This window comes from Chelonoidis abingdonii, chromosome 1 (assembly GCF_003597395.2).
Source record: "Chelonoidis abingdonii isolate Lonesome George chromosome 1, CheloAbing_2.0, whole genome shotgun sequence".
NCBI classification, from domain to species: Eukaryota; Metazoa; Chordata; order Testudines; family Testudinidae; genus Chelonoidis; species Chelonoidis abingdonii.
The window spans coordinates 99,967,663-99,986,968 of NC_133769.1; the positions used below are offsets into that span (position 1 = coordinate 99,967,663).

The 19,306-nt window shown below is 48.8% G+C and overlaps 1 protein-coding gene across 1 annotated transcript; it reads right to left on the reverse strand.

The window, feature by feature from the left end:
- Nucleotides 1-446: 446 nt before the first annotated feature.
- On the reverse strand, nt 447-15,509 carry GCAT (glycine C-acetyltransferase). The gene is made up of 9 exons (XM_032779150.2): nt 15,268-15,509; nt 6,344-6,474; nt 5,021-5,122; nt 3,972-4,118; nt 3,453-3,607; nt 2,532-2,614; nt 1,969-2,140; nt 1,328-1,449; nt 447-855 (listed from the first exon to the last, which is right to left on the reverse strand). Exons 1-9 carry the CDS (start codon nt 15,464-15,466, stop codon nt 704-706), a joined length of 1,263 nt encoding a protein of 420 aa, XP_032635041.1. The 5' UTR covers nt 15,467-15,509; the 3' UTR covers nt 447-703.
- Nucleotides 15,510-19,306: the final 3,797 nt, after the last annotated feature.

The window sequence follows — 19,306 nt, forward strand, 5'->3', positions numbered from 1 at the left end:
AAGGGCTTAAAATGGCCAATGCGGCATGGAAACTATTAACAGAGAGGGGAGAGTGGCCCCAACCCCCTAGCGACAGGGGCAGCAACTTCCCAGTCAGGGCTCATGGGCCCTTTGCAGCAGTTAGAGTGAGGTGGTGCACCAATGGGCATGGAATAGAGCTGTTATGCCAGCTCCCCTCTGCACTGGGGGAATTCCCTAGGGACAGATCTGCTGGCTTTGCAGCCCCTTTATGTAACTGGAACTGTTCAGAGGGGCTAAGATTAACCATGCCTTTTAAGTGTACAGTGGTTACTAACAGCAGGCTCTAACCCCCCATCCTCCACAGCAGTCTTCAGGGGAAAACACCATTTCCCCACCCCTCCAGGCTCCTCAACTCCGCAGGCAGCAGCGGGAAAGAGGGGAAGAACAGACTGCGGGCCTGGGATGGGAGAATCACACCAAGATGCTTGTTTGTGCCAATTTTGTGTCTTGGCAGAATCTTTAATGCGTGTTGTAACATGAAGAGCCACTCCCAAACCATCGCCCCCACCACTGTGAACGCTACGGTGGCTAACGCCTCCCAGAGGCCAGGATCCCTTTATCTTCAACATCCTACTATCTTCCGGGCATCACTCTGGTTATGGTTCTTCCCCAGGTTAGGCACGGTCTTGCTTGTGGAAAGGCTGAGAAAGGCCCCATCACATCCCCTATGCTAACTGGCTAGTCAGGGCAACGCTCCATGTTTACGCCCCACCTCTGTGAAGGCCTCCACACAGCGGTCGATGTCGTCCTCGCTGTGGACGGCTGAGATCTGCACCCGGATCCGCGCCTTCCCCTTGGGTACCACGGGGTAGCTGAAGCCGATGACATAAATGCCTGGTGATGAGAGTCATGTGCAAGGGGGAGGCAAACATTAGTACTGAGGCTCGTTTACTGGTGGGAGAGAGTCTTCAGGGGTTTTAGCTCCTTTTCTCTCTCCTCCCCGCCCCCGGCCCGGTAAGCAGGGATCAGACAGCAGCACACAACTCCATGCTGGTACTGGAAGGGCGCACCCTATAGAGCTGAGAGGGAAGCAATGGGAAGAGCAAATGGTGTATGTGCTGCCCGGCAGAGTGGCGGGGTGGGGAAAATTTCTTCTTCAAAGCTCCATAGCGAAGCAGAGGCAGTGTGAAAGGGAATAACTAGAGCGGGGCGCTTCCCCATTGCTGGAGGGGCTGAGGAGGCACAGAAAATCCCCTACGGCTACCAGACATGGAGTAAGATAGCTACAGGGAAAGAGGATCAGAGGCCATCCCTTCATCTGCACGTGACACCACCACCTGACAGCCCCAGCCCCCTCTGGGTTTACCTCTCTCCAGCATGTCATCAGCCATCACTGATGCTAGCCGGGCCTCACCCAGCATCACAGGGCAAATGGGGTGATCATTCCCCAAGATGCTGAATCCAGCTGCAGCCATCTTGCTTCGGAACCTGCCCGGGGGGGAGGGAGAAGAGAAGCACATCATCCCTGCTCAGGGAAGCCCTTCCCCTCAGCCACCAGCCCACTGCTCTGGCACCTGTGTGGCTTTGCACCGTCTTGGCTCCTCCATGGCCAGGATCAAACTCCGCACCACTCAACCTGTGTGTGGAAGGGGCAATTCCTCCGAGATCCCCTCCCATTTTCTGCACACCTCAAAGGCCCCATGGCAGGCTCTGCTGTGCCACTCTGGCTATCATGGCGCCTTCCGCATCCAGACTGAAGCCTGGCATGTGGGGTCATGCTGGAGCTCGCACTAGGTAATTCCATGGCTGTGATATCACAGCCATCTCCATGAAAACCACAAGTGGTGCTATCAGCAAAGGATGGAAAATGAACCAGAGACAACTCACTCCTGAGCAGAAAGGAGTCTACTGGCCAAGCGGGTGAGATGGGCAGGGAAGTGACTGCATGGAGAAGGGACTTGTTGAGGGTCTCCCCCTGAGAAAGGATCCTAGGTCCTCAGCCCTCACCGCTTGGTCTTGGCCACCATGGACTGCGTGATGGCATTGCTCTCCATGAGCAGGTCTAGGGCCTTGGAGGCGCAGCCCACGACGGCAGGAGGCAGGCTGTTGGAGAAGAGGTATGGGCGGGAGCGCTGGCGCAGCAGGTTGATAAGGGCCTTGGGGCCAGTTGTGTAGCCACCTGCACAGGGAGCAGACAGAAAGAGAGCATCATTCAGGACATCGGGAGGAACAGCCAACAACAGGACCCAAGGAACACCACCCCCTCCACAGCCCCAGTAACACAGGGAGCAGTGCCTGGGATCCCAGCTGGTTAGTTTCACTAATGGGTGCCCAGGTGTGACGTCTCCAAAGGGAGGTCACAGGAGGGTGCACCTGGTAGGGCTTGCTAGGCCCCCTTCACCCTTGCTGTAGTGACCCTTGTCGGGTCCAGGACCTTTGGCTCCTGTCCACGTCTTGGTGTTCCCCATCGGTTCTGTACTGTTAAAGGGAGGGGGCAGAAGGGTTTTGGGGAGCTCTCGGGTACAGGGCCACATAGAAAGACAAGGCCCCAGAAAGGGGAATTTCTGAACCTGCTGCTCCTCCAAGTGCCTTCCCCAGTGTTGAGTTGACAATGTCCACCTGGTCCATCACTCCCAGCAGTTCATCAGTACCCCTGCGAGGAGAGAACACGACCCCATCAGCCCCGGCAGCTCCAACCTGGGGGGCTGGGCCGTGGCAGCTGGGCCCTGGCACCACTTCAATGCCACTTTCTCTCCAGCATGGCTCTGATGTCTTCCCAGTCCTGATGGAGTAGCCACGCCTCCAGTGTCAGGTTAACCCAGTGGGCACCACCACCCATTTGCATCCCCACCACCAGCTTTGTGCTAAAACAAAGGATACGCAGAACCAGGACAGTAGTTATGGATGCAGGTTGTGAAATCCCAATGTGCCATGCTGTGGGAAGGGAAGGCCTTCTCCAGCCAGCAGCAGTGTAAAGCAGCAGGGAGCAGGCCAGGGAAGCATGCCTAGCCAGCCTGGCTGGCCTCCTCAGGAGAGTTCTCTCTCCAGATGGAGTGAGGTCGCCTCCTGCAGGAGGGAGCCAGCCCTTTTAGCAAAGGCAGCACTGGGGGCTTGGCACGTAGGCTCCTCATCCCTCCCGAGTGCACGCTGCTCTTACTTCCTGCACACAGCAAACTGGTGGTTTCATAAGTCGGAGAAGAAACACGGGCTCCTCTGAGTATGCTCCGAACAGGCCCCCGCCCACCCATGCCCCAAGACTGAGAATGCTACTTGCAAAATCTGAGCCCACCCCCTTTATGTCACTCCCTGACACAAAGACAGGTGTAGAAAGGAGGGTGCTACCATCTCGTAAAAGGGGTGGGGGTGGGGGTCAATGGCCAGGTGCGCATGCCTTCAAGGACTAGTGGCTCTAAGGATCCACAGCCCCACAAGAAAGAAACCCCATATTCAAACCCGTGGCTGGTCTAGTCCCAAGAGGTCTGGTCTCGTACCGCCCATTGGGCCCAAGGAAGCCAGTGGCGTGGCACTCATCAATGAAGACGAGGGCCTGGTATTTCTGGGCCAGACTGCAGATCTCCTTCAATGGGGCAATGTCACCATCCATGGAAAAGGCACCATCGGTAGCCACCAGCCTCAGGCGGTGTTTCTGTGAAAGAGTGTGGCAGGCTGCAAAGGATCATGGGTAAAGACAACTGCTTGAGCAAATGTGTTTGGGAAGTGGGAGGAAATGGAGACTGGGGTCTAGTACTCCCGGTACATGAATATATGACCCCCACCCACCATCTCCCCTCCATCCATCCTTGAGCTCACATTCTGGCTGGCTTCCTCCCACCAATGAGCAAAGGATTGGATTCTCCCTAGAGTCTAGCAAGGCTGCTTCGAATGCTGGCCAAAGGAGGTTACTCCTCTAGGAGATGCAAGGTTATTCTCTGGGAGATGGGCACCTTGCTCCTAGACTGGCAGTGGGTCACAGACTGAGTGCACTCCCAGGGGAGAGCGAGTCTTTGTACCTGTGTGTCCAGCAGCTTGGCCTCCAGGTCCTGCATGTCCATGTGCTTGTAGCGGTATTTATTGGCCTTGCACAGGCGGATCCCATCAATGATGGAGGCGTGATTCAGCTCGTCTGACAGCACTGCATCTTCTGGGGTCAGCAGTGCCTGCAGACAGCAAAACAATGGGCTGCGTTGGGTTACGGGGGGAGCGTCCTTGCTAGATACATGAGCAAAATTCTGTGTCACCACAGTACTCCTGGCTTGGCAGCCTCACTAGCCAACCACCAGAACCCTCTGCATCCTATTGGTGGTCAGGCCACTCATGGGGTAGTGCCAGGGCATCATGTCTCTCCTCATGTCATGGGATGCAGCACTAAGGCTTCTCAGCTCCTTTTCCCCACCATGTGGTTCCTCTCCCTTTGCATTCTTTGCATGGTTTGTTCCATAAGCCACGTCTCTGGCAACCCTACAGGACGTAATTACTTCCTCTACCAGGGCTAGGCCTAGGTTGGGGACAGTCGCCTCTTGCCCCACACTTTTGGGATCCTCGCCATCACCATGCTCCCATAAGGGGCTACCCATCCTCCCCTGCAGGCCTCAGCCACTCTTGCCAGTATGCATGAGCCGCCTCCCCTACTTTTTAGGTGGAATGGCTGCATCCGTTTTGAATTCTCATGTGAGAGGGTCCAGAGAGCTCAGGTTGGGGATGATGGGGGCTTGAAGGTGGCCAACAGTGACGGGTCGCTCTGAGGAGACAGCTGGATGAGTTCCACTGCAGAGGCCCACCCAAAACCTAGGATTCGTTGTGATGGTCACCCTACTAGGAAGAAGGAGATGAAGGCTGACTAGAAAGCTCCATGGCATCTCAGCCCCCCACCCCAACAGCACACAGAGACATTGGGCCTTCTCTCTATCCTTATCTCATCTCCCTTAACTTCAGCTTGCAACCTGCTGAGGGAAATGTGATCATCGGTAGAAGCAACTGCTTTGGGAGCTTGGCTTGTTGCCTATGTAGCCCTTCCCTTTGCTGCCCCCTATAGACAAGGCACAACACATGTACTATGAACCTCAAAGATACCAGTATTGGCATCAAAGCAGCTGGCATAGAGGATAGCGTCTTCCCTCTGGTGGAAACGAGAGATCTTCTCCTCCAGGTTCTTGTGTATATTCTAGAGAAAGCCAAGACAGAGAGTGAGGGATTTCCGTTAACATGGCTGAGTGGTCCAGCTAGAGTTCCCTGCTTGCCATGGTTTTCTGCGTGGGATGCCTATTTTTTTTCCAGATGAGTTCTCTCTCAAAGGAACCTAAAGTATGGTTAGAATTTTTGGTCCCATAAACTAATCACTATAACCACAAGACTCCAAACTAACACAGACAGGCAGGGCTTTGGAGCTGTGCTCCAGCTCTGCTCCAGCTCCAGGCAAAAACCTGCCGTTCCACTGCTTTGGAGCTGCTCCATGCTCCAGCCCCAGGCTCTGCTCCAAAGCCCTGCGGACAGGGCACTTGCACTGAGGCACTTACCATTTTTAACTGAGACGCTGCCCCAAAAAGTTTAAGTGCCACACAAAGGGCCCAGATCCTCAGCTGATGTAATACCTCAAGTTATTGTAGCTGCAAGTCTGGCCCTGGGAAATCTGGGATGATTATTTTACAACTAGAGATCCTCAGGGTTTTGTTTGTTTGTTTGTTTTTTTACAACCTTGGGGTTTTTTTATTGGTTTATGAGAAAGCCTATTTTATACCCTTAAACTGACAGTGCACGTAGGAGCATGTCTGTGTGGCCATGTGTACGGATAAGTCTGGACCACACAGACACAGCTCTACATGCATGTGCTGGTAAGTGTTCAGAGAAAGAGAAGCACGGGAGAGCATGCCAGCACTGTTGTTATAGTTAGCTATGGAGGCAAAGCTGAAGGCTTCTTTCCTCAGCAGTAGATATAGGATTGGTTTGGGGGAAATCAAGATCCTGGGAAGAAATTGGGGAGAATGGCAGCTTCTCCCAGGAGCCCATGTGGAGACCTGGTTATTTGTTGGAGTGGAAGGGTCAGGCTCACACAGTAAGGTGTGTGTGTGTTGCGGGGGGGGGGGGGGGGAGGGCGCAGAGTGAGGAGTAAAGGGAAGGGAGTGGGGACAGCACATCCATGGGAAAAGGGACAGGAGAAGAGATCAGATGGAGGAGGAAAGGAGAAACAAGTAGGGGAGAAGGGGAAGGAAAAGGAGAGAAAAGAGGGACTAGAGCAGAGAAGCCAGCCAGCCAGGAGAGCCCAAATGACAGACCTAAAGCACCCTCTTGGTTCCACCTGGGAGCAGTGTGGCTTCATGACAGATGATTGGGTTTTAGCCCCAGGGAAAGGTGACTACTCCACTCTGGACCATGGGCTCACCCATACCTGAGTCCCGCAGATGAAACGGACAGAGCTGAGGCCAGCTCCGAACTTCTCCAGGGCCTCTAGTCCAGAGCGGATCACCTCAGGGTGGCTGGAGAGCCCTAGATAGTTATTGGCACAGAAATTCAGGATCTCTGCAAAGAGGAGGAGGGCAGGAAGGAGTGAGCAATGCGTATAAATCCTACCCACCCTGTGATGCAGCAAGACAATAGAGCAAACCTCAGCTAGTAGCAGGACTGAAGCTAACACACCAAAAGCAGCCAGGTATGTGCCCAGAACCATGGAAACATTCTTATGCCACATTTCCAGCGTGCCCCCATGGCTGATTATTGAGTAAAGGTAGATAAGTCCCATTGCTTCATAATGACCCATTATTGTAACAGCTTAGCCAGTTTCCTCTGTCTCTCTCCTCACATAAGCAGAGGTATGGCAGGAAGGATCCGTCTACCTGGGATCTCCATCCAGCGGGAGACAGGCTGCCTATTGCTTCAGAAGGCAGTCTGAGTTTCCGATTGAACTGGTTTTTAAATTCAGGTTCCAAAAAGAGGCTGATTCAGGGACAGTGCTAAAATCCTGTCTTTTACTGGTAACTTTGTTTTTTGACTATAGGATGAAAATCTGAAATCTCAGATAAAAGTAGGCAAACCAATTCTCAGATGACAACACGAGCAAGTATCACCTCTTCCAGGCCCTAAATAGAAGCCCAATCGAGTCCCGCTCTCTGAACAGACGTCACAACCGAGTCCCGCTCTCTGAACAGATGCCAGTCAGTTGTGACTGGCTCCAGCCACAATTCCCATGTGCTGCTAAACTCCCTGCGCCTGGGCAGCGACTGGTCACTATTCCTACCACTAGGTCTTTCAGGTATACTCCCAGGAGCAGGCCCTACATCTGACACCGAGACCCCACAGTTCAGCCGCCTCAGAGCCAGGAACCAGTGCCCCAGCCCCAGAGCCCCCAGTTGCTTAGACACATTCCCCAGAGTCCATCTGGCTGTGGGATCGCTGGTTATTCCTAGTTAACCCCGCCCGGGACGACACGGCAGCAAAGCAAGGACACGCAGGCTTAGCAAAGAAATTTCTCACACACACTTTATTATTAAAAAGCTCAAGAGTGTTACAGATCTATGGAAAACAACAAACTTCGGACACACCCTCCTCAGTGTCCTCTCCCCCTGGTGAGTCCTGGGTTTGGTTCAAGTCCTTTAGAGGAAGCCAAGCTCCTCCTGCCTCCACTCTTCCTCTGGGGATTCGTCCAACACCCACCACCAGCTTCCAGGCAGGGAGGGAATCAGTCAAGGTTATTGGCCCTGCCAGTAGAACCCCCATTGCTCCAGGAGTGGATTGCTGTGTGCTCTGTCCCAGCTTTTCAGACAGTTTCTGGACATGGGGTTGAGTTCCTGCTAGAGACTGAATGCTCCGAGCCATACTAAAGATTACATTTGAAATGAAGGTTGAAATACAACAGGTGTTCACTAAACAAAAATGAGTTTCTGAAACTGACACTGACACCCCCCTTTCAACCGTCACCATTGTGGCAGGTCCCAGCCACAAAGGGCTGGGAACAGATAAGGACCAATGCTTACTATTTCTGTTTAACATTTATACCAGGGGTCCGCAACCTTTCAGAAGTGCTGGGCCGAGTCTTCATGTATTTGCTCTAATTTAAGGTTTTGCGCATCAGTAATACATTGTAACATTTTAGAAGGTCTCTTTCTATAAGTCTATAATATGTAACTAAACTATTGTTGTACAAAAAAGTAAATAAGGCTTTTAAAATGTTCAAGAAGCTTCAATTAAATTAAAATGCAGAGCCCTTCGGACTGGTGGGCAGGACCCAGGCAGTGTGAGTGCCACTGAAAATCAGCTTGTGTGCCGCCTTCGGCACCTGTGCCATAGGTTGCCTACCCCTGATTTATACTATGGTAGAAGCCAAGGGCCTCAGTCAGTATCAGAGTCCTATTGTGTGAAGTGTTGCGCGCACACACATACAGACAGACACACACACACACAAGGAAACAGTCCTGGCCCAAAGAGCTTTCCATCCAAATAAATCCTCATTATGGCCAGTCAGTGCAGACAGGGTGAAACTATCTTTAATGAACATGAAAGGTATGGGGTTTTGTTTTTTTTAAACTACTGAAAAAAGTGGGGGGCGGGGGGGAAGAGAAGGCGGAGGGATGTTTGTTTGTTTTAAATACGTAAAAATCTAGCAAAATTAGGCCCTGATCACACTGGCTTGCCAAACCATAATCCCATATCCTGCAAATACTTATGCACATACTTATCCTTACTCATGTGAGTAATCCCACTGAACTCAATGAGATCACTTGCATGCTTAAATTAAAGTATATGCATATGTTTGCAGGATCAGGGTCATCCTAGGCCCTTAAAAAACAGGGTAGCAACAAGCATGTTTAAACACAGTTTCGTAATTCTGTTTGAAGAACAGAGTTAGCGCCTAAGGGCTTAAGATACACTACAAAAGACTCAGTGTCCGATGACTGAGCTGCAATATGGTATCACAAGACACAGTCAAAAGTTGGTTCTCTCTTGTAGACAGATCCTTACCTATGTATTAACCATATCAGGGGGCAGCAGGAAGTCAGCTTCCCCAGTTCTGTCTGTTTGGTTTTTCTGTTGTGATTTAGTATAAATGGGCCAAAATACTGCCAGAAATAGGTCCTTGTCTAGACAGGGATATGCACTCACAGACACAAATCATCAACAGCCAGGTGTGGGTTAAGCTTTTTATAGAATAGGAATATCAAATGTCTAGAATATATCCCAGAGTGATACAACCAAACAGCTCATGGAAGATGGTGGTTGGCCATGTGAGTGGATTAGGTTTTTTAAGTGGGTTTTGAAATTTATATACAGTGGGGTAGAAAGGCTGCGTTTTCTCCATGGGATTTGTCAAAAATCCAAGAGCTCCTACTCTCAATGTACCAGGGCAATTTTTATTCTTTGTATTACAATAGTGCCCCAACTGTGACTGGGGTTCCATTATGCTGGGCATCATAACAAAACATATGTGGGAGAAAGGCAACATTATTAGCATTCTCATTTGAAAGGTGGGGAAACTGAGGCAGAGATTCACAATGCTGAGGCCACAAGGGACCACTGTGATCATCTATCTGACCTCCTGCATAACACAGGAATTAATTTGGGGAAGTCCTATTTGGATAAGAGCATGTTTTATAGAAAAAACCCATCCAATCTTGATTTTAAAATTTCCAGTGATGGAGAATCCACCATCACCTTTGGCCATTTGTTCCCATGATTAATTAACCTCACTGTTAAAAAATGCACCACACACTGGAAGAACAAACAAACAAATAGGAAAGTTACTTGGAAATGATGCAAGAAATCCAAAACAACTATCAAAAAACCCTTGAGGATAGCCATCCGACACAAAAACAAAAAGTTGAACCAACTACTCCACAACCCACAGAACACCTCTGGCAGAGACCATGGCACCAGTACCCACCACATGGACATTACACGACACCCAAACGTCATCAATTTATCAAGACTACTCCTCACTGGAGCTGAACTATCTGTACTCTCCAAGGGATGGAGCATCTGTCCCACTACAGAACCTGATGCCATACTAACGTGGAAAACTGGAACAATTCTTCCACTGTCTCCTTGTCAAAGAATGACAACACCACTCACAATTAGCACGTCTGCACCACCAATCATAAGAAAAAAGAATAATCAGACTGGATACCACAGAGCGGACGAAACCACACCCATGATCATTACATTGATTGCTTCAGGGAAAAAAACTGATTGCAAAATCCTTAGCAAACATCACATCCGCCATAATCTATCTACCACTGAAAGAACAGCCATACAGTCCTGAAATCTAACCACCAGCTAGTGATCAAACCAACAGACATGACTATGTTAATGAGGCCAACTGACAACTCTCTGACACCACCTACTATAAAGAACTCAAAAAAGACCCCACATCGCAATTTACCCAGGAACTTAAGAATATAATCAAATCCTTCCCCAAACAACTCCAAGAGAAACTCTACAAACTCGTCCCCCACTAACTCATCCCAGGCACCTTCTACATCAGAGGAGGGCAAACTATGGTCCGTTGGCCACATCTGGCTCACAGGACCCTTCCCTCTGGCCCCCGAGCTCCTGCCAGGGAGCAGGGTCAGGACAGGCTTGTGGAGGAGCCAGCCCAACTCCCTGGCAGCTCAGTGAGCAGGGCAGAAGCTAGCCCCTGCCCCCTCCCCTTCTGCCCCCCTCCCTCCCGGCCTCCCTCACAGTCATAGTTCCCCCAGCGTCTGGGCAGCGTGGCTGCAGCTCCAGCTGGGCAGCACAGCTATAGCGCCACCAGATCTGGTGCTCCAGGGAAGGGCAGTCAGGGAACAGGGGGAGTTCTGGGAGGGGAGATGAGGAGCAGAGGAGGTTGCAGGGGGAGCGGTCAAGGGGCCTGGGCCCTGCTGCCGGGGATGGGGCAGAGCAAGCTAGGGCCCCCTCCACCCCCAGCATGCTTGGCCCCTGTCCCCAGCAGCCAAGCCCAGACAGGGAGCGAGCCCTGCCCAACTGTCAGGGACAGCAGCCAACCGAGCAGGGGAAACGCACAGTGAAAGGACTGAGCCCTCTTTTCCCGCACCCCACAGGTAACGTGGGGCGGGGAGAGCAGGGAGGGGACGGGGGCCAGGCCACGCCTCGCTGTTTGGGGAGGCATAGCCTCCCCTAGCCTTTCCTATCAGGCCCTCCATACAACTTCTCTACCCGATGTGGCCCTACGGCCAAAAAGTTTGCCCACCCCTGTTCTACATGCTTCCCAAGATACACAGACCAGGGAACCCAGGCAGACCCAACATATCTGGCCACAGCACTCTTACTGAAGGAATACTGGAACTCATAGAAACCATCTTCAAACCCCTCACCGCACAAAGGCCCAGTTTCCTCCAGGACACAACCAACTTCCTCCACAAACTCCGTAACATTAACAATCTCCCTTGGAACACCGTCCTCGCCACCATGCAGGTCACTTCCCTATACATCAACATCCCTCATAATGACAGCATGGCTGCCTGCCTCAAATATTTACAAGACAATGGACAACCCTCAGATATCCACCCCAAACGCTCTCCCAACTTATCCATTACATCCTCGCCCATAACAATTTTACATTCAACAATAAAAACTTTGTCCAAACCATGGGAACAGCCTTGGTTACCAGGATGGCTCCCCAATACGCCAACCTCTTCACGGGCCACCTTGAAGAATTTCTGGACAAGTGCACCACAAAACCAATGATATACCTGAGATACACTGATGATATGTTCATCCTCTGAACAGACGGCTCTCAGATTCCACCACAACTTCAAAAACCACTATCTGTCCATTAAACTCTCTCTGGAACACTCCCACAATAGCATCAACTTCCTGGACACCCCATCAGTTTCAACAATGGAACCCTACAGACAAACCATATACAAGAAACTGACGGATTGCCTCACCTACCTTCCTAGATCCAGTAACCACCTCTCACACACCAAGAAATCAGTTATCTACAGCCAGGCACTCAGGTACTACAGAATATGCTCTGAGGAGAAGGTCTGGGATATACACATTAATACACTCAAAACCAACTTCTCCAAACAAGGACACTCCACCAGAGAAGTAGATTGCATCACCTCACGCTGGAACCCATATGGGGTTTCATTAAACAACTACAATCCATACTGAGTGGAGACCTCATCCTGAAAGAAATCTTTTCTGATCCCTCACTTCTGGCCTTCAAACAACCTCCCCAAGCTCATCATCAGAAGCAAGCTCCCCACAAACCAAGACACACCAACTCAAAGCAGCACCAGACCCTGCCAGAACAACAAATGCAACCTGCAGACTTATATCCACTGTTATAACGATCAACACCCCCCACAACACACCTTTCAAAATCCATGCATCCTACACATGCCTATCACATGTAGTGTACCTCAGCCAATGCACTAAATTCCCCAGTAACAACTATGTGTGTGAAACCAGACAATCATTACAGTCTCAAATTAACTCACCCCAGAAAATGATAAAAGACAAAAATTGACTATTGCCTGTGGGTGAACACTTTTCACTCTCTCCCAGCACTCTGCCACGACCACACAAGCCATGTTAAAGCGCTGCGTTGCCAGTGTAGACTAGCCCATAGAGCGTCTTCACCAGATGCCCTACAGCAGTGCAGCTGCATCAGTGCAGGTGTAGACCTGCCCTTAGCAGTGATGCTCACAGTACCTTTCCCAGCCCTGAAGAAGAGCTCTGTGGGACTTGAAAGCTTGTCTCTCTCCCCAACAGAAGTTGGTCCAATAAAATCTATTACCTCTCCCACCTGGTCTCCACCTTATTTCAAGTCTGAAGAGTCAGAGAGTCAGGCTATGTCTACACTAGCACTTTTGTTGGAAAAACTTTTGTCTGTCAGGGGTGGGAAAAAACAAAAACAAAAACACCACACCTCTGAGTGACGTAAGTTACACTGAAAGAAGCGCCAGTGTAGACAGTCCTATGTTGGCGGGAGACAGAGCTACTGCCACTCGTGGGGGGTGGTTTAATTACGCTGACAGGAAAGCTCTCTTCTGCCCGCATAGAGCGACTACACAGGAGACCTTAGAGTTGTGCCGCTGGAAGGTCTCTAGTGTAGACACCGCCTAAGGCTATGTCTACACTACACAGCTTTTAACAACATGGCTGTGCTGCTAAAAGAAGCACAGTGTAGCCACTGTTTGTTGGCTCTCCTGCCAACAAAAAACTTCCACCCTCAATGAGCAGCATTTGCGTTGTCGGCAGGAGAGCGCTCCTACCAACAAAGTGCTGTTCTCAGCAAAACTTTTGTCTTTCAGGGAGATGGGGGGCGGGGGGGCGTGGTAACACCTCTGAAAGACAGAAGTTTTGTTGTTCAATTGCCAGTGTAGACATAGCCCAAGTGACTTGCCTGAGGTCACGCAAGAAATCTGCAGAAGAGCGAAGAACTCATCTTCCAAGTCCCAGTCCAGTGCTCATAAATACTACTGCCTTGCATTTGTCATCCAAAAAACTTTTAAAAAAAGGAACAAATTCATTCCTAACCCCTGCAGTGATCACTCTGCTTCTTGAAGTGTGCGTTTTGATTCCCTTATTTTAGATGGCATAAACACAAACATTATTATTGGTCATAAAATCATCCAACTCTTTTAAATACTCCAGTTGCAGTATTCGACTCCGTGACCTCCTGCAGCAAGGATTCCACAGACTGGACTACATACAGCAAGAAGTAGTATTTCCAGGACCGGCGCTAGGGTTTTGAGCGCCCTAGGCGGACGGCAATTTCGCTGCCCGCACGCTGGTCCTGGGGCTCAGGTGGAGCTGCCGCAGTGGTGCCTGTGCAGGGTCTGGTGCTCCGCGGCTACGGTGGAGCTACCGCAGTCGTGCCTGCGGGAGGTCCACCCGAGCCGCAGACCAGCAGAACGCCCGCAGGCACCACTGCGGCAGCTCCATGGGAGCTGCCTGCCGCCCCCTCTGGCAGCGCCCTGACCCAGGGGACACCCTGGGCTGCCGGCTGTCGCGGTGGTGCCCTGACCCAGGGGGCACCCTGGGCTGCCGGCTGTTGCGGTGGTGCCCTAACCCAGGGGGCACCCTGGGCTGCCGGCTGCCGCCGGCAGCTTAGACTCCCTCTGTGTCCCAGCAGCAGTGGCTGCTCAACCATTTAAAAAAAAATTGGGGGGCGCTTTTTGGCGCCCCCAAATCTCAGCACCCTAGGCAACCGCCTAGTCCACCTAAATGGTTGCACCGGCCCTGAGTATTTCCTTTGACTGGCTTTAAATTTACTTGCCATTAGCTTCATCAAGTGATCCCTACCTCTCATATTATGGGACTTCATAAGAGGGAAGGATCTGACCATCTTTCACAACAGTCCTCATAACAATAAATCTGTCTGTTATAGGCATAAAGACTGGTCAAATTAGGGTCAAAATGTATTTGTTTAAAAACAAACAAAAATAAATGATGTTTTACAAAAACTAATGCCCACAGAATTGGGTTTTGTTTTTTAATTCAAAGAGAAAGTTTTCAAAGAAAACCACAAAAACAAATGAAAAGTCCCATACTATGTTCACAAACTACCTTGCCACATTGGGCTTGTGCAGAACCCAAAAGAAATAACGACTAGAAACAAAACAAACTGGCTAATCTAATGTCACTGTCCAAGCTGAGAGAAATACAAAAAATAAAGTGTATAAAGAATGTCCATCAAACTAGATGTTCAATATTTTTTGTTTTACTTTTTAAAAAAATATTATTTCAGCCCGACAATGCTGCTTTAAATCTTCTCAAACACTTCAACCTAAATTAAACAACCCTTCATTCTGCAATCTTTTGGCGTATGTAACTTCTACCCAAGACCTATCGATCTTCATTGCCCTTAATTCAATAATCTCAGCTACCTCTTTTGTAATCTGAAAACACATTGCACCAAAGCAGCAGTTTCCTGAAATAATATTGCATTTTCCACGTCTTTTATAAAATACACTCAATAATTATTTTCATGTTTTTACTGCATATTCACACAGGGTTCGCTATCCAGGTTCTCCCCCCCCAGCACATGGGTGGGTCAGACTGCTTTGAAGTGCGAGTGCCTGCAGGTACTCCACCTTCCCATGGGGATTAGTTTACAGCACTATAACTTGCTGCGCTCAGAGGGGTGTTTTTTCACACCCCTAAGTGAGAAAGTTGCAGCGCTGTAAAGCACCAGTGTAGCCAACAGTTTCATCTGCCACAGTGCTGCATCTCTCCTAAATAGTCTTAAATTCATCTGGAGTTTCTCATAATCCTCTATGGCTTTTAGTAACTGCGCTGTGTGTCTCTCCTCTCCCCCTGTCTAGCCAGCACCGGAGACGCGTTAAATTTCATTGATGCAATACCTACCTCCTCTGCTGCCTTCTACATGGATACGTGGCCCTTGTTTTGATGTTATAACCCTCTCACTCTTCCAGGTACCAGCGCCTCGGATGCTCTCCAGCTCAGCCTCCAGGACGCGGTTGAGTTGGGCCAGGGCAGTCCTTGCCCTGTAGGAACTGCATTGCCCCTGCGAGAGGGGGTAGCTCAGCAGGCGGCTGCACCACATTCCTCGCGCTCACCTACACAGAGAGAAGGCAAACGGCAACCACCCTGAGCACGGACACACGTGGGGGAGGTGGAACCTGAACCAGCCAATCAGAAAGTAGCAACAGGCGCACCAATCAGCATTAGAGTTTATTTAAGGGGACAGGGCTAACAGTATAGACTAGGGCAGGGGGTCTCAAACTGGGAGTCAGGACCCCTCAGGGGGGTCACAAGGTTATTACATGGGGGGGTAATGAGCTGTCAGCGTCCACCCCAAGCCCCACTTTGCCTCCAGCATTTATAATGGTGTTAAATATATAAAAAAGTGTTTTTTTAATTTATAAGGGGGGCTTGCTATGTGAAAGGGGTCACCAGTAAAAAAATTGGAGACCCATTGGACTAGGGTGTGGAGAAAGCTGGAACAGGAGTACAATGTCTAAAATGTGCCCAGCTCCGGTCAGCGATCTCAGCCTAAGGATTGAGGGGTATTGACCCAGCACCGTGTGGGTCTCATAACTATAGTAACAAGAGGGTACTGCAGGGGAGGCTTGAGATACATGGGAGATCTCAGGACTGAAACAGGACAGTTGGGACCACAGGCCAAGAGCAGTATGTAGGGACAGAGGGGTGTGGATGTCCGAGGGGAATGGAAAAGCCGGAGCTGCCGCAGGTCACAACTGAAGTCCAGGCGGACAGATTTAAGGGTCAGAGTTTGGTCAGCAAACCTGCTGCCTGGGGTTCAATGGTCACATCGCCTTAAGCTTATTTAAACATGAAAAGTAAAAAACAAAACACACACACACACACCACCCCAATCAAAAATCACAGGCCTAAACAAAAGTGGACTCTAACTGTGTTGGCTTGTGTGTTTCCACTTAGTGGAACCTTGCAGCACAGCAACACGTTTCCTTGGCAAATTGCTCTGAGATTCTGTCCAGCTCCAATCTTGCAGTCTCATCTTTCTTGTTTTTAAGGAGAGCAAGATCACTGAGCCGTGTCTGTAATAGTGGTGAACACATAATTTTTGACACATCTTAACATGCTTTTTGCAAGTTCATCACTTGACACTGAAATTCAAGTAGCTCTGGACTTCAAGTGACAAACTGAACACCTCTGTGTCTTTTGTAAAATAATACATCTTGAAAGACATAATCTTGTGAACAAAGTTTAAAGACAAATATGAGCATTTTCCCATGAGTTTAAGAACTTCCTCCTTTCACTTTTCTAAAGTTATTTTGAAGTTGTCTGGGATGGAGGAAACCAGATAAAGTAGCTACCTCTTCATCTCTCTCACACTGAGATTTTAGTTCCCCGATCATGTTGTCTAAGACCTCAACTATTTCCTTTGATAGTTATATTTTGCTTCTAACAAAGAATCATGTGCAAATTCATCATCCATGCAGTGTACATGTCTCTTCCTATGACTTGAATAGTTTGCACTTTCAAAACCTATTGCTTCTTACCTGTTGTGAGATTCTTTTATAATTTCCTCATACTTTTCTTCAAACTGAATTTGTATAGCTCATTCACTGTGCTCTAAAATATCCAGAAGACTTGGAACAGATCGATTTTCTTTGACCAAAGGATTCCAGAGACTGCAGCCACTATGAGTAAGATCCTATGCCACTACAACAGATTGAGGTAGAACATCCAACCCATTAAAGACAGGTTGCTTTTTGCTCGATGTATGTCTCACGACTCTTGCATTCAATAACAGTTCCATCTTCTAGGCCAGTGTTTCCCAAACTTGGGATGCCACTTGTGTAGGGAAAGCCCCTGGTGGGCCAGGCTGGTTTGTTTACCTGCCCCATCTGCAGGTAAGGCCAATCAAGGCTCCCACTGGCCGTGGTTCACTGCTCCAGGCAAATGGGAGCTGCTGGAAGTGGTGTGGGCCGAGGGACGTACTGGCCGCTGCTAGTCTTGCAGAGTATGTTTAGATTTAAAGGGCTCCTTTGTTCTTCAGAAGCCTGTTCAATTTCATCTGTTGCATCAATCCTTCCAACTTCTTCAGTGCACCATCAAGTTCCTCTTCTCTTTGCAAAACTGTACTCTCTCGAGCAAGAGTTTGAAGATGCAAATTATTTTTAGACCTAATCATCAGTTTTTTTCCATTGATGGTTAGAGTTAGCAAAATATTTATATATTTTCTGCAAAGTTGTGAAGAAAACCTTCAGGGCTGGGCTGGCCTTAACTTCAGCAGCATGCCCCAAAACTAGGTTAATTTGATGTGCTGGATAATGGATGTATAATGCATATATTTTGTCTCCCTTGCCTGAAAGCTGTTCTCTCATTTTTGCTTGCAATCCTCCATGAGCCCCAGCCATAACATTGGTCCCATCATATCACTGTCCAGACATATATTTGAGCTGTAATCCATAATTGAAGAATAAAACATTAGTTAACTCATCACACAAGTATGCAGCATCTGCCTCACTGCCACAAAACTAACAAAGTGATCTTTTATATCTGCTTTTCCTTCAGTACGCTCAATACCAACACAATGAAGCAAAATGGCTATTTTATCAACATGGCTAATATCCATGGTTGCATCTGGAATGACAGTAACAAAAACTTACCTTATTTGTAGCTATTAAACATGCACCTCCTGGTTTCTGATACCAAAAGACTCATAAGTTCATCAGTAATTGTCTTGCTCAAGTATTTTATTCTCTTGGTGTCACTGATACGTTGGGCAAAAGCTGTATTATGTCTGGCAAGTAGCTTAATTATGCTCAAGTACATATTACAGTTGTTGCTCTCCAACACTTCACAGTGACTGTGGAAGGGGAGATGTAAACTAGCTAAAATGTTGACTGTGTCAAGCAATATTTTTAGTATTTCTTGCTATTTCCTAATATTTTCGTTGATACTGTGAACCTTTGTGAACTGTAAAGCTGCTATATGACTGCATATGTTGTTTGCTCTTCCCATTAAGAGACATCAATGTTATCATATTTTTCCCATCATTGAAAATCTATCACCCACATTGATTTGTGAGTGTCTGTACCCCTAGACAGCCAACAAATGCGACAGTATGCATAATCCGAAAGATATGGGTAGGCTAGGCAGTTGACATGCAAATCTACACGCAGTGCATTTTTCATTCTTTAAAATGAAAATGAAAAATGGTAGTTTGTAGGAAAAAAGAGAAACTGTACAGTTGGTATATCACTTTCAGTTGACTGGCAAGAATCAACACTAATTCATCTTTCACTACTAGCAGTAAATATGCCCAATGGCTTGTGATGGGATGTTAGATGGGGTGGGATCTGAGTTATTACAGAGAAGTCTTTCCTGGGTGTCTGGTTGGTGAGTCTTGCCCACATGCTGAGGGATTAGCTGATCGCTATATTTGGGGTTGGGAAGGAATTTTTGGCCAGAGAAGATTGGCAGAAGCCCTGGGGGGTTTTCGCCTTCCTCTGCAGTGTGGGGCACGGGTCACTTGCTGGAAGGTTCTCTGCATGCTGAAGTCTTTAAACCATGATTTGAGGACTTCAGTGGCTCAGGCACAGATTTGATACAGGAGTCGGAGAGTGAGATTCTGTGGTCTGCATTGCGCAGGAGGTCAGACTAGATGATCATAATGGTCCCTTCTGACATTAACGTCTGTGATTCTGTGAATACATAAAACATACACAATAGGGCAGATGATAATGCTGAATCTGGAAAGTGACTTTTATCAGATGAGAACTTCAAACCTATTTCAGCAGGAAGACAGCTTTGACCTGCTTCATTGTTAACATGCTCATCTACATGATCTTTGTTTTGACGTTTTTGTTTTAAGATAACCTATGGTATCTTTGGCTTTGTTGGTTTGTAGCTCATCTTACAGGACCTTCAATTGAGCTTGTTCCAAGCGGAG